At 37.6% G+C, this 16,453-nt stretch overlaps 1 protein-coding gene across 13 annotated transcripts in view; it reads right to left on the reverse strand.

Moving 5' to 3' along the window:
• Positions 1-16,453, reverse strand: part of CPEB1 (cytoplasmic polyadenylation element binding protein 1) — a 109,784-nt gene that overhangs the window by 49,184 nt on the left and 44,147 nt on the right. The window contains exon 1 of one of the 13 annotated variants that reach the window (XM_061158808.1): positions 15,129-15,146. The exons of 10 other annotated variants lie outside the window; for them this stretch is intronic. Coding sequence is in view for 2 of the 3 variants with exons in the window: in XM_061158799.1 (XP_061014782.1) it covers positions 12,654-12,732 (79 nt within the window). In the remaining variant the exon portion in view is untranslated. Of the gene's footprint in view, positions 1-12,653; positions 12,761-15,128; positions 15,147-16,453 lie in introns of those variants that run through there. 2 more of the 13 variants (XM_061158799.1, XM_061158800.1) reach the window with 2 other exon arrangements.

Below are 16,453 nucleotides of genomic sequence, written 5' to 3' on the forward strand. Positions count from 1 at the left end.
GGCAGCAAATGAGGCACAGTTCTGCAAAAGAAGTAAACTAGAGCATAGGACCAAAATGTCCAAAATGAAAGGGAGAAACCAAGAAGAAAAAAAAAAAAAAAGGGAGAGGTGAGAACCAAAGAGAGGATGAGAGGACAGAATGAGAAGGTTGAATACATGTTTAATCAGACACACAGAAGAAAACAGCAAAATGAAACAGAGAAAATACATGAAGAGATAATGGCTATAAACTGAGTGCTGAAGATACCAATCCATACATATAAGAAGCCCAAGAACTCATAAGCAAGAAAACAAAGATATCATATGTAGACTAAAGAGTGAAACAGCAGAAAAGACATAGGGAGAAGTAAAACAAACAGAACAAGAGATGGAGATGAAAAGAGATTTCAAAAAGAAGAGAGTGATTTGTCAAGAAAATCCTGAAAACCCTAAGATAAACATCTTATAGACTGAATGAAAAATGCCAAGCAAGAATTCTATAACCAGCAAAAACAGTCTAAAAAGGAAGATGAAAAAAAGACATTTCCAGGGAAAATAAAAGAGAATTCATTACCAGTATATTTACACTAAAGAAAACACAAAAGATGTTTCTCAGCCAGAAGGAGAATAAACCCACATGAAAGCACAGAAAATCAGAAAAAGAAGCATGATGAAAAAACAATATATATGAGCAAGACTAAGTAAATAATGATTATGTAAAATAATTCCTTATGGAATTTAAAAATACATATACAATTAAAATGTCTATTAGCAACAGCACAAAAGCTGTGGTGACAAGGTAACTGGAGTTCCATAAGGTCCTCCCATTTTCCAGAGACAATAAAAGCACTAAATTTGTGAGATACTAAGAAGTCAAAGATATGTGATGTAATCCCTAAGGTAGCCACAAAAAGAACAGTAAAACAATATTTAATCACAGAAAGGGTAAGTTTGAATAAAGAACACTTGATTATGCAAAAGAAAGCCACACAGAATATGAAGTACAAAGAGAAGACCCAATAAAGGTGATAAATTTAAGCATAAAGTATACTAATTGTTTGGGCTTCCCTGATGGCTCAGACGGTAAAGAATCCACCTGCAGTGCAGGAGACCTGGGTTCGATCCCTGGGTTGGGAAAATCCCTTGGAGGAGGGCATGGCAACCCACTCCAGTATTCTTGCCTGGAGAATGCCCATGGACAGAGGAACCTGGTGGGCTACAGTCCATGGGTTTGCAAAGAGTCAGACACAACTGAGTGACTAAGCACAGCACATATAATAGTTTAACTACACGTTAAAAAAAAAAACCCAAACTGCAATTAAGACACCTTTTAGAAGAATGAGTTAAAAACAAAAATCTCAACTGTATTGCTACTTACCAAAGTCACGTCTTAAAAATATACAAGGTTACTGACAAGTTGAAAAATGTGAGAAAAGATATACCATGCCAGAACTAATCAAAGAAAGCTCGTGCAACTGAACAAATATCAGACAAAATAATGTTAAGGCAAAACCATGAGAGATAAGAGGAGCATTTCACAAGTATAAAGGGGACAATCCCAGAGGAACAATTCTAAAATTTAACAGTCTACAAAAATCTATAATGGAAAAAAAAAAAAAGAATCAACAAATCTAAAACAAGAAAACAGTCAAGACTACAATAAAAGCTAGCAATTTAAAAACATTTCTCTTGGCAACCAACAGAATAAGATGACCAAAAATAAGGATCTATAAGATTAAACATAAAATTAACAAATTTGGCCCAGCATAAAACACAGCACCGCACCAAATGTGGTCCACACACTTTCTCTACAACTGCAAAGCCTCTAACAAAGGGCATAAAGGAAGTCTCAACAAATTCTGAAGACCAGAATCACATGGAAGACTTTCTATGAACACAGTAGAATTAAGCTAAAATCCCATCATAAAAAGACAACAGTAAGGGACTTCCTTGGTGATCCAGTGGCTAAGACTTCGTTCCCAATGCAGAAGGCCTGGGTTTGATTCCTGGTCAGAGAACTAGATACCGATAGCTGCAATTAAGAGCCTGCATGCCAAAACTGAAGAACCTGCATGCTGCAAAGACCGAAGATCCCACAGCCACAACTAAGAACCAATACAGCTAAATAAACAAACATTTTAAAAATAATTTTAAAAATAAGCATACAACAAAGTTCCAAATTTTTTGATGTTAAACCACACATTCTTTAGGGGTTAACAAGATATTCAATAGAATTTACAAAGGGTTTTTACCTGAATGAGAATTATAAGACATCACAAGTCACAGAATGCACTTAAACCCATGTTCAGAAGGAAATGTATAGCCTGTGGTGCTAGTATTTGAAAGATCAAAAATCAGGATGATGTCAGTGAAATGGCACAGCAAGGACCTCTTGAAAATTCTTTCCTCCATAAAAGCAGTGGCACATATGTAACAGTGAAGAACAAAACCGGACTCCATGTTAGATCTGTTTCTTCCACTTTAACCTTTGCTTCCTTTTGTTACTGATACTCTCATCACTCAAAGGATGCTGTCTGTAGCTGTAAGCATACATAATGGCCTGCCTCAGGGAACCCTGCCCTCCACCTGATGTTAAACTAAAGTGCCTTTGTTCAGCTCACAGGGAGACACCCTGGCCTTGCCCACCTGTAAGTGCCTGCAAGAAGAAGAAATGAACACATCCCCTTCCAGAGGTTGGCTAAATTAGGAGATACTTTGCAAGACTCATGGCCTTTTTACTTTACTTCCTCCTTCCCTTCTCTGTTTCAAAGAAGAAACTGGCATCCAGACTCTAGGACTTTTAAGTCCAGTATCTTCTCAGACACCCAGCTTTCCAAATACAGTTGCTATCCCTTGCCTCAATACCTCAACTCCCGATTCCTGGCCTGTTGTGTGGCAAGAAGACTGAGCTTGGACTTGGTGACAAGAAAATCAGCAGAAACTGTCAGATGAACTTTTTCAGAACTCTGAAAATTAAACAAAGGCTTGCAGGGATTGAAAACATGATTTAAATCACAACTACAAAAGATCTGAATCCCAGTAAAAACAGCACACTTTGTGGCCTTTTAATTTGGACTATTCCCATCTCCTTCTCCCTAGCTCTCCAGAAAGCTTGAAAACCAAGAGCTCACTGTCACAGGGAAGATTATTAATAGCATCCTGGAAGCTACCAGAAGGGGCAGAACAGGATTGGAGCTCAAATCCCATTCCCAGAGGTTGTCATTACTTGATTTTTCTGGTAGTTCTGTGGAAGTTTCCATTTTTCCAGGCCGTTTTTGGAGCTCACCAAGAATGAGAAAGCTTTCTCTAGGTTAAGTTTGTCAAACAATCAAAGGCAACTGTTAAACATCTGGTGCCTCAGGTAGTAAATAACAGTTCAGGCAAACAGACTACCAATAAAGTTTACTGGGAAAAGCAGGGGAATAAGATACCCACAGGGAACTTGTGAAATCTGGAAGGCCCTGAGCTCTCAGTTCGATTAGCTTTGAGGCTCTGCGCCAGCAGGGAAGTGAAGGCTAGTGTAGAGTCAATAAGCTGTAAGGCCCAGTGAGGAAGGCACGATGGACCCCTTGGCAAAGACCAAGGGGCTGACCAGTTCTAGGCATGTAAGGAGATTTCTGTCCAGTCATTAGCTGACCACTAAGATAACCAAAAAGATTTCAGTGGACACAGAGAGAAAAAAAAAACAAACTTCACAGAATTAGCTGAGAAAACGTCAAACTCTGAGAACAGGTAATCTGATTTTCAGACTTGTCATTTAAATAATTTAGTGTCCCCCTTTCAATTCAAAAATTACAAAATATGCAAAGAAAATGTTTTTTCTCATTTACGGGGTGGGGGGGGTGGGGAAAGAGATGACTTGACTTAGATTAGGCATTTCAAGTATTAAGACTTCAATCAGCTATAATATTTTAACTATGTTTAAGTCTTTATTGAATTTGCTATAATGCTTCTGTTTTACTTTTTTTTTTTTTTTTTTGCCAGAGGGCATGTGATAGCTTAGCTCCCCAATCAAGGATTGAACCTGCACTCTGTGCGTCGGAAGGTGAAGTCCTAACCACTGGACCACCAGGGAAGTCCTTATTTTAACTATGTTTGAAGAGCTAAGAGAGAAAATGGCAGAAAGACTTAGTATAAGAACAATGTCTTACCTGCGAAAGGAAAATCAATATGGAGTTTGTACTGCTAAAGGAGCTCTCTACAACAGTGCCAGAAGCCACTGAGCAAGCGACTTATAAATGCCTCAGCCTAAATGGAACCTGACCTTCTGACCGTATTTTCTTAACATAGGCATCCAGAACATTTGCCCATGTTTCAACTCTATATACTTACTGAACCCTCTAGACAGCCTATCCCTTAGAAGCAAATATTTCCTTTCTTGTGTCAGGGCCAATCACAATTTTTGCTAGACAATTCTGACAACCTTGTAGCCCTTATGGCTTTTGCCATTGTCATCCCGACTACTTCTCTTCTTTGGAGCACTCTTTCAGTTTTACCCAAATCTGTGTCTCCTAAATTACAATTACTAAGATTCCAAGTAAACTCTTATTTTTTCTTCCGTTTTTCTTGGCAGACATGCCCAACAGAAGACCACTAAACAAACATAAATTTTATATATATATATAAATAAATATATATGTGTGTGTGTGTATGTATACATATATATATAAAGAACCAATTAAGAATTATGGTACTATACTGACAAGTACAACAACTGAAATGAAAAATTCCCTAGAGGGTCTTAGGGCTTAAACAGGCAGAGGAAAGAATCAGTGAATCTGGAGATAAGTCCACTGAGATTATCCAGTCTGAGCAAAAGAAAGAAAAAGGAATGAAGAAAAATGAGCAGTCTCAGATACCTCTGGGATACAATCTAGAAGCCCTAAAAAGAGAGGACAGAGAAAAGGGGAGAAGAAGAATATGTGAAGAAAAATGACAAAAAAATATCCCAAATTTGATGAAAATCAATAGAAACATCCAAGAAATTAAATGAACAGTAGGATGAACTCACAGAGAACCTAACCCTAAGACAAAGAGAATCTTAAAATGTGCAAGAGAAAACCAACTCATCATATAGCCTCCATAAGATTAACAACTGATTTCTCATAAAAAATCATGGAGGCCACGAGACAGTAAGACGGCATAGTCACAGTGTTAAAAGAACAAACTCAACCAAGAATTCTATGACTAGAAACAAAACAATCTTTTGAAAATAAAGATATTCCCAAATAGAACCAGAAAGAGTTTGTTGCTAGCAAACTTGCCCCTACAGAAATACTAAAGGCAGTCAGTCCTTCAGATTAAAATGAAAAGACAACCGAGACAGTTACTTTAACCCACACAAAGTAACAAAGACATCACAAAAGGCAACTACATAGGTAAATGCTAAAGACACCATAAAGTATCTTTGTTTAAAATTTTCTCTTATTAAAAGATAACTGAATAAAACAATAATTTTAAATCTGTGTTGATGGGCATACAATGCATGTAATGTAACTTGTATGACATCAGCACAGAAGAGGGAGGAAATGCAGCAATACTGAAACAGAGTTTTTACATACAATGCGGGGGTTAACCTTCATATACCTTCTATTCAGCCCTCCATCTCCATGGTTCCTCCACACTGCCAGAACTCAACCAACATTGAAAAATATCTGCATATGAATGGACCCATGCAGTTTAAACCCATGTTCAGGGTCAACTGTACTACTAAAATTATTATTAATCTGAACTAGACTGTCATGAATTCAAATGCTAGTTGTAACTTCCAAGGCAGCCATTAAGAAAATAACTCAGAGAAAATAACTCAGACCATACCATAAAAGGGCCTCCCTGATGGTCCAGTGGTTAAGAATGTGCCTTGCAATGCCAGGGACACCAGTGCAATCCCTGGTCCAGGACGATCCCAAAGCCACTGGGCAACAAGGCCTGTGCCAACTACTGGGCCTGTGGTCTGGAGTCCATCAGTCGCAACTACTGAAGCCCAGGCACCACAGAGCCCAGCTTCTCAAGGAGAGAGGCCATCACAGTAAGAAGCCCATACGCTGCAACTGGAGGCGGCCCCCGCTCTCTGCAACTAGAGAAAGCCCGCCTGAGGCAGCAAAGTGCAGCCAAAACAAAACTACTATAAAGACAAGGGAATTAAAATGGTACACTAGAAAGTATGTACTTAAAGCAGTTAATGAGGCAGAGAAAGAAAAAAACATGGTACCTGGAAAACAAACAGTGGAATGGTAAAATGCATACCCTGCTGCTGCTATTTAGTCTTAAGTTGTGTCTGACTCGCACCACCCCATGGACTTAGCCCGCCAGGTTCCTCTGTCCATGGAATTTTCCAGGCAAGAATACTAGCGTGGGTTTCCATTTCCTTCTCCAGGGCATCTTCCCGACTCAGGGATCAAACCCATGTCTCCTGCTTGACAGGTGGATTCTTTACCACTGAACCACCAGGGAAGCCCTAGATGTATATCCTACTTTACTATTAATTACATTAAATGTGGGCAGACTAAATTGTCCAGTTAAAAGATTTTTTTAAATGGATTTTAGAAAACCATGATCCAAATATATGCTGTGGAGACACTTTAGGTTCAAAGAAACAAACAGGTTAAAAGTAAAAAGATGGAAATACATACACATATATATCCTGCAAAGAGTAACTAAAAGAAAACTGGAGTGGCTACGCTAATATTAGAGAAAGCAAACCATGAGACAAAATTGTTATTAGAGACAAATAAGGACATTTTATAATGATAAAAGGGTCAATCCATCAAAATATAACAGTTATAAACACAGATGAACCTAAAAGCAGAACACTAAAATATATGAAGTAAAAACTGACAGTTGATAGGATAAATAGGTATTTCACAGTAATACTTGGAAACATCAATACCACAATTTCAATAGTGAAAAGGACAAGGAGACAGAAGATCAGCAGGAAAAAGAAGACGTGAACACTATGAACCAGCTAGAACAAAAGCCATCTCTAACACATTCCATCCAGTAACAGCAGAAATCACAGCTTTCTTAAGTGGATACTGAACATTCTCCAAGACAGACCAAATGTAATTGCATAAAACAACAACAAATTTGAAAGGCCTCAAATCATACAAAGAATATTCTTGAACACAACAGAGTCAGAAATCTGTAAAAGAAAAAAATGGAAAATTCATGAATACATGAAAATTAAACATAGGCAGGAGCTCAAAGAAGAAATCACATGGAAAAAACAAAATGAATGAAGAAACAAAATATTAAAATTTAAGTCATACACCAAAAGCAATACTTGTTATAGTTATAAGTGCCTATACTAAAAAAGACCTTTAATGAATTACCTAACATTATGCCTTATGGAACTAGAAAAACAGCCAGGAAACAAACAAAACCAAAAAGCAAGCAGAAGAGACAAAGTAACAAAGGTTAAAGCAGAAATAAAGACTAGAAAAACTATAGAGAAAGTCAATAGAACCAAAAGTTAGTTCCTTGAAACACTCCCAAAATTGACAAACCTTAACCTAGACTGATCATGGGGGTAAAAAAAGGATCAAGGACTCAAATTACTAAAATCAGTAATAAAAGTGGCAACATTACTACCAACCTTAAAAGAAATAAAAAGGGATTACAGAAACTAAAAGAGGTCACTATCTCTTGTATAACTGTATGTCAAATTAGAAAACCTATGTGAAATAAATATCTACAAAGGCACAAATTACTGAAACTGATATAAAAAGAAATAGGCAATTTGAATATATCTACAATAAGCAAACAGCCTGAACAATAATCAAAAAACTTCCCACAAAGAAAAGTCCAGGGCCAACAAATGACCTTATTGGTGAATTCAAGGCTTAAAAAGAAATTACAATGCTTCATAATTACAATTACAATTCTTCAAATTACAATTCTTCATCTTCCCACCCAAAAAAAAAGGAAGAGGAGAGAATACTTAACAACTCAGTCGTCAGGTCAGTATGCCCTGATAACCAAAAGTAGACAAAGACATCACAAGAAAATCAGACCTACAGCCCTTATGAGCACATAAATCCTTCACAAAATGCTAGCAAAACAAATGTGGCAGCATATAAAAGGATTACACATCATGACCCAATCAGACCTCCCCAAAATGCAAGGCTGATTCAACACTTGAAAATTGATCAGTGAAATATACAATACTAGGACAGAAAGTAATCTCAACAGACCCATAAAAAGTGTTTGACAAAATAAAACACCCTTTCCTGATTTAGAAAATTCCATAAACTAAGGACAAAAAGGAACAACCTCAACATGATATGGGGTTTTTGTAGAAGCCCTTTATCTAACCTTATACTTAATGGTCAAAGACTGAAAACTTTCCCCATATGACTGGAATAAGACAAGAATGCCTACTCCTTATAATTTTTATTCAAAATTGAGTTGAAGGTTCTAGTGAGAGCAATTGGGCAGCAATCTAAAAAAAGGACATTTAGATTGGAAAGGAAAAAATAAAACCACTTGCAGAAGACATGATCTTAGATAAAGAAAGTCCTAAGGAATCCACAAAAAAAAAAAAAAAACACAATTAGAGCTAACAGTTTAGCAAAGTGGCAGGTATTAATACAACATCAATACACAATAATAGTTCTAATTTCTATACACTAGCAATGAATAACCTGAAAATGAAATTAAGAAAAAATTTCATTTACAACAGCATTAAAAAAAAAAACCTTACAAATAAAGTACAGAGACATACATAGAAAACTATAAAGCACTGTTGAAAAGAAATTAAAGATATCTCATGCTCACTGGTTGAAAAGACTTACTATTAAAATAGCAATAGTCTCCATATCAATCTACAGATCAAAGTCTCAATTGTTTTTTCTGCAGAAATTAACAACCTGGTCTTAAAATTCATATGGAAATTTAAGTGACCATGAATACCTCAAGCCACCTCAGCGTTGGAAGACTTATATTTCCCGATTTCAAAATGCACTACCAAGCTACAGTAATCAAGACTGTGTGGTACTGGCTTTATCAATGGGATAGAACTGCAAGTTCAGAAATAAATCCTGATGTTTATGGTCAACTGATTTTCTACAAGAATGCCAGATCATTCAGTGGGGAAAGAATATTCTTTTCGACAAATAGTTGTTGGACAATTGAGTATCTGCATGCAAAAGAATGAAGTTTGGATGCTCATCCTACAACACATTTAAAAATTAACAAAAAATGGATCATAAAGCTAAATGTGATAACTAAAGCTAGAAAACTTTTAGAAGACAACATAGAGATAAACCTTTGCAACCCTGGATCAGTGATACCAAAAATACTAGCAACCAAAAAGATGCAAAAATAAATGAACCAGACTTCATCAAAATTAAAATCTTTTGTGCTAGAAGAGAAGACACTATCAAGAAAGTGAAGAGACAACCCACAGAATGGAGAAAATATTTGCAAATCTTACATCTGATAAGAGTGTAACATCTAGGCTATATAAAGAACTCAAAGCTCAACAGCAAAAAAAATAGAATTAGCTAGGGATTTAAAGATAAATTTGTCCAAAGAAAATACAAAATAGCCAATAAGCTCAACATCATTGGAAAAATCAAATGTTATCTCATTTGAGATAACATTTCACACCCACTAGTTCAGTTCAGTCGCCAAGTCGTGTCCGACTCTTTGCGAGCCCATGAACCGCAGCACACCAGGCCTCCCTGTCCACCACCAACTCCTGGAGTCCACCCAAACCCATGTCCATCGAGTCGATGATGCCATCCAACCATCTCATCCTCTGTCGTCCCCTTCTCCTCCTGCCCCCAATCCCTCCCACCATCAGGGTCTTTTCCAATGAGTCAGCTCTTCGCATCAGGTGGCCAAAGTTTTGGAGTTTCAGCTTCAACATCAGTCCTTCCGAAGAAACCCAGGACTGATCTCCTTTAGGATGGACCGGTTGGATCTCCTTGCAGTCCAAGGGACTCTCAAGAGTCTTCTCCAACACCACAGTTCAAAAGCATCAATTCTTCAGTGCTCAGCTTTCTTTATAGGCCAACTCTCACATCCATACATGACCACTGGAAAAACCATAGCCTTGACCACACAGACCTTTGTTGGCAAAGTAATGTCTCTGCTTTCTAATATGCTGTCTAGGTTGGTCATAACTTTCCTTCCAAGAAGTAAGCGTCTTTTAATTTCATTGCTGCAATCACCATCTGCAGTGATTTGGGAGCCCAGAAAAATAAAGTCAGCCACTGTTTCCCCATCTATCTGCCGTGAAGTGATGGCAGCAGATGCCATGATCTTAGTTTTCTGAATGTTGAACTTTAAACCAACTTTTTCACTCTCCTCTTTCACTTTCATCAAGAGGCTCTTTAGTTCTTCTTCCCTTTCTGCCATAAGGGTGGTGTCATCTGCATATCTGAGGTTATTGGTATTTCTCCCGGCAATCTGGATTCCAGCTTGGGCTTCCTCCAGCCCAGCGTTTCTCATGATGTACTCTGCATGTAAGTTAAATAAGCAGGGTGACAATATACAGCCTTGATGTACTCCTTTTCCTATTTGGAACCAGTCTGTTGTTCCATGTCCAGTTCTAACTGTTGCTTCCTGACCTGCATACAGGTTTCGCAAGAGGCAGGTCAGGTGGTCTGGTATTCCCATCTCTTTCAGAATTTTCCACAGTTTACTGTGATCCACACAGTCAAAGCTTTTGGCATAGTCAATAAAGCAGAAATAGATGTTTTTCTGGAACTCTCTTGCTTTTTCGATGATCCATTGGATGTTGGCAATTTGATCTCTGGTTCCTCTGCCTTTTCTAAAACCAGCTTGAACATCTGGAAGTACACAGTTCATGTATTGCTGAAGCCTGGCTTGGAGAATTTTAAGCATTACTTTACAAGCATGTGAGACAAGTGTAATTGTGCGGTAGTTTGAGCGTTCTTTGGCATTGCCTTTCTTTGGGATTGTAATGAAAACTGACCTACTAATGGATATCAAAACCCTCATACATTGCTGGTTGGAAAGTAGAATGTGGCAGCTGCTTTGGAAAACAGTTTGGCAGTTTATCACAAAGTTAAACAGTGAGAGACTACATGATCCAAAAACTCACTCTAGGATGTGAGGGCGATCTAGTTGCGACATCTGTCACCCCACTGATCGCCAGGGTTGATTCGGCTGATCTGGCTGGCTAGGCGGGTGTTCCCTTCCTCCCTCACCGCTCCATGTGTGTCCCTCCCAAAGCTGCTCGCTCGGTTGAAGAGGACGACCACCCCCGACAGAGGAGGACCGGTCTTCGGTCAAGGGTATACGAGTAGCTGCGCTCCCCTGCTAGAACCTCCAAACAAGCTCTCAAAAACTCACTCTAGGTATGTACCTAAGAAAACTGAAAACATATTTCCATGTAAAACTTCTGTATAAATGTTCTTAACAGTGTTATTCATGATAGCCAAAAGCAGAAACAACCCAAAACAGTCGTTTTGATGAATGGATAAAGAAAATGTGACAAGTCCATATTATGAAATATTATTCAACCAGAATGAGAAATGATGTTCTGATTCATGGTACAACATGGATGATGTTGAAAATACTATGCTAAGTGAAAGAAGCCCAACATAAAAGACCAAATATTCCATCATTCCATACATGAAATAGCCAGGGTAGGCAAATCCATTGAGATTAAAAGCAGATTAGTGGTGCCAAGGTATGGGAGAATGGTAGATAGGAGTGACATTTAATAGGTATGGGGTCTTCTTTTTGATGTGATGAAAATGTTCTGGAACTAAGAAAGGAGTGATATGGTTTCACAATTTTCTGAGTACACTAAAACCAATGAATTGTACATTTTAAAATGGTCGGCACATTATATATGTGTCAACCATTATATATGGTATCTAAAATACCATACTCTAAGTACGTCCACTTCAAGAACTTAGAACAACAACAATAAATAAAACCCAGAGAAAGCAACAGGAAGAAAAGAAAAAAACTAACTGACATAAAAATACACTAGCGTGGGGTACAAAATTCAAAGCCAAAAGTTCATCTTTAAAACAATAAATTGAAAGGAAAAAAAGTACAGATTATCATTGTCAAGATGTCAGTAAATATACTGGCAACAAAATGAAACAGTGATCTACTGACTGGAAGACAGTATTTGCAAATCATATGTCTGGTAAGAGGTTAATGTTCAAAATACATAGAAAATATATACAACTTAAAAGCCAAAAAAAAAAATTTTTTTAAAGAAAAAAATGGGCAGAGGACCAAAACAGACATTTTACAGAGGAGATACACAGATGGCCAAAACGTATATGAAAAGATGCTTTACACATCACTAATCATCAGGAAAATGCAAGCCAAAACCATAATGAGTTATCACCTCACACTTGTTAGAAGGGTTATTATCAAAAAGATAAGAAATAATGAGTGCTGGTGAGGATGTGGAGAAAAGGAACCCCTGTGCACTGTAGTTGGGAACTGGTATAGCCATTATAGGAAACAGTATGGAGGTTTAAAAATTAAAACTGGACCTATCATATGATCTTGAAATTCTATTTCTGGTTATTTATCTGAAGAAAATGAAAACACAACTTGAAAAGACACATGCACCCCCAGGTTCACTGCAGCATTAGTTACAAGAGCCAAAATATGGACACAACCAAAGGGCCTATCAATAGATAAATGGATAAATATAATGTAAATAGAATATTCACCAGAATATTGCTGCTGCTTAGCTGCACAGTCGTGTCCCACTCTGCAACCCATGGACTGTAGCCCACCAGGCTCCTCCATCCATGGAGATTCTCCAGGCAAGAACACTGGAGTGGTTCGCCATGCCCTCTTGCAGGGCATCTTCCCAACCCAGGGGTCAAAACCAGGTCTCCCACATTGCTGGCGTATTCTTTACCGTCCGAGCCACCAAGGAAGCCCGAATATTATTCAGCTGTAAAAAAAAAAAAGAAATCTTGCCATTTGTGACAACATGTGTGGAGGGCATTATGCTAAGGGAAATAAGTCAGGCAAGGACAACTATTACATGATCTCACTTACACATGGAATCTAAAAATGAAAAAAAATATTGCCACCAACTTCACAGATACAAAGACAGATTGGAGATTGTCAGATGTGGGGTGGGAAGAAACGGGGAATGAGTGAAGAAAATCAAAAGGTATCAACTTCCAATTACAAAATAAGTCAAAGGGATGTAATGTACAGCCTGGTAACCACAGTTGGCTCAGCAGTAAACAATCTGCCTGCCAAGGAGGAGGTGTGGGTTAGATCCCTGGGTCAAGAAGATCCCCTGGAGAAGGAAATGGCAACCCACTCCGGTATTCTTGTCTGGGAAATCCCATGGACAGAGGAGCTTGGCTGGCTACAGTTCACGGGGTTGCAAAGAGTCGGACATGACTTAGCGCCTAAACAGAGGCAGCAGCACTGCATATTTTAAATCTGCTAAGAGAATAAACCTTAGAAGTTCTCATCACAGGAAAAAATTCTGTAACTATGTATGAGGATATGTTACTTAGACTTACTGTGGTGATCACGTCACAATATAAATACAAATATCAAATACTTTATATACCTAAATTTAGTAACATTGTAAATGTCAATTATGCTTGAGTAAGTAAAAGGAAATAAAGAATACTGGTAACTTTAAAACAAAGAATGGCTATTACATATAAATTTATGCCAACGAACCTGAAATTTTAAATGTAATGGAGAAATTCCTAGAACAACTCAACTTACCAAAACTTAAGAGAAAAAGTATATAAATAATTCTTTATCTAGTTAAAAAAAAAAACTGAACCCATAATTTAAACCATTCCCTCAAAAAATAAAAAATAAACAAAACACTCCAGGCATAGGTTGTTTCCCCACTAAATAAAACCAAAATTTAAGGACAAGTACTGTAAACTGTACAAACTTTCTCCCAAAGAACAGGAGAAAAAGGAACTTTCTCATTTGTTTCAAGAGGCCAGTATAACCCTGATACCAAGATATTTTAAGGAAGGAAAATTACAAGCTGATCTCTTAAATGCATTAATACAAAAATCCTAAAGACAACATTTGCAAATCAATTCCAGCAATACACTAAATAAAATACTTAATCACCAAGTTGTGTTTATTCCAAGTGTGGTTTAATGCCAAGTTGGGTTTACTTGGGTATTCTTTTCTAAATGTTATCTACATGTGTTTTGTTTTTAAATTGCTTTAAATTTCTTGGCTCTGCTGGGTCTTCATTGCAGCACGCAGGCACCTCTTGTTGCAGGTTTAGTTATCCTGCAGCACATGGGATCTCAAGTTCTCCGACAAGGGATGGAACTGCATCCCCTGCATTGAAAGGCAGATTCTCAACCACTGGACCACCAGGAATGTCCCAAACCCACATATTTTTTTTTTTAGAATGAGAAAAGTCAAATGAACAGATGCAGGAAAACCTGAAATCATTTAACACCCAATCATGACTTTCAAAAAGCCTTCTCAGCAAATTCTAAAAATAAATTAATTTCCTTAGCCAAGTAAAAGACTATCTAAAAACTTCAGCTAACACTTAATGGTGAAATGTTGAAGATACCCATTCCTGTAACCCTTCCCACAAGACTGGAAACAAAAGATGTTTGTTATTGTCACTTCTATTCAACACTCTACCGCATAACCGAAGCCAGTAAAATAAGTAATGGGAAAAAAGTAGAAGGACTGGAAAGGAAGAACAAAACATTCATACTCTGCAGACAACATATTTGTGTACACAGAAAATTCCTTAACAATCTATAAGTAAACTCTTGTTGGTGTTTAGCAAGTTTATGAAGTAAACTTATAAAGTTCACTGAAGGTAATATGCAAAAAGTTTTTCTATGTACTAGAAAATAATTAGGAAACAAATTTTTAAATAATTCCATCTACAATATTATCCAAAGAGTCAACCAAGAAGGCTTCTCAAAGATTAATACAAGAAACATCCTCATTTCCTCAAAAAAGAGAAAGATTTCTAAGTATGGCATGAAAATGCTAACTGAAAATTTAAAAAATAAATTAATTGGAACCATCTTAAAATGAAGAACTTCTCCTCATCAAAAGACAACATGAGGAGACTAAAAAGATAAGCCCCAAATGCAGGTAATATTAGCAATGCATGTATCTAACAAAGGTCTCCGCCAGAATAAACACTGCCTACAAATCTGACTCACCCAGCCGAGAACAGCATCCACAACTCTGCATAACTACATGGCAGAACAGCATCTGAAGTGGCCAACAATAGCATGCACATGTTAAAACCTCAGTAGGTATTTGGAAGATACAAACTTTAAACCATAACGAGAACAGCTACATGAAGAAGAGTTGATAATTTCAGTACTTGATGCTGGTATGAAGCAGCTGGCACTAACACACCCTGCTGGTGGGAAAGCACTATAAAATACACAGCCTCTTTGGGGAAAGTTTGGAATTATCTATTAATTTTAAAGAATCTAAAACTCAGGGAGCTTGCGTGCCAGGATTCATGCCCAATAAAATTCATTCCATCACTGTTTAACAGCCCCAAACTAGAAACAACCTAAATGCTGAACATCAAAACTGAAAAACTGTTAGGTATTTCATGACACTGTATACAGCCATCAATGTTAACAAATTACAGTTGCATGCAACATGGATGAGTTTCATAAAAGCATATAATAAAGTTCAAATTTTAGACACATTTTGGTTTTATAGGCATGGGAGTAACATACATCAAGGAAAACACAGAAAAATAATGGTTGTATCTGGAGAAAGGGAAATGTTTTAGGGAAAACATGGGGGTCTTTGGGGGTACTGGTAATGTAAGCAGTACTTATGTGGGTACTGTATAATTTATTAGTGTGTACAATGGCTTTAGCAATTTCCTAGATAAGTATGCTACCCTTAATTTAGGAAAGTCAAGCAAACCAGTCCAAAAATGAATCAAGTAAAAAATGATAATCTAAGAAACCAGTGGCAGTTACTAAAATCTAAATACATGATGTATGCATATCACACATATTAAAACTACAACTAAAATCCTAAGTGTTAGGAGGGTTCTGGGAAGACAGAAGAGGAAGAAGCACCAGGAATCTGTCTCACCAGCTAGGCAACAACTGTACTAGCTGAATCTATAAGGATGCGACTATTTCAAGACCCTGGAGTCTGTTGAAGGTTTGTGACTTCAAAGGCAAAACTCAGAAGGTAAATTGCTGTTAATTTTAGTCAATTTCAGGTCTCAGCACAGTAAAAGCCATCTATGCCCACATGTTCCTGTAACAGTTAGGACACAGTTTGTGGGAGTAAGAATACGCAAAAAGGACCATCTCCTGCAAATACTACAATCTTTGCTCTGATCACTGACTGCCCCTTCTGATCAAAAAGGTCCAGACACAGGTAGGCAGCCACTCTTGCACCTTGCTGTCGCACTATCCAACTGCTGCAGCCCGCCGCCCCCAGCTGAAGGGGCTTGAGAAGATTAAATGGGTTGGTGCCATTCCCCCAACCTCGCCTCCCACTT

This window comes from Dama dama, chromosome 13 (genome assembly GCF_033118175.1).
Source record: "Dama dama isolate Ldn47 chromosome 13, ASM3311817v1, whole genome shotgun sequence".
Lineage (NCBI taxonomy): Eukaryota > Metazoa > Chordata > Mammalia > Artiodactyla > Cervidae > Dama > Dama dama.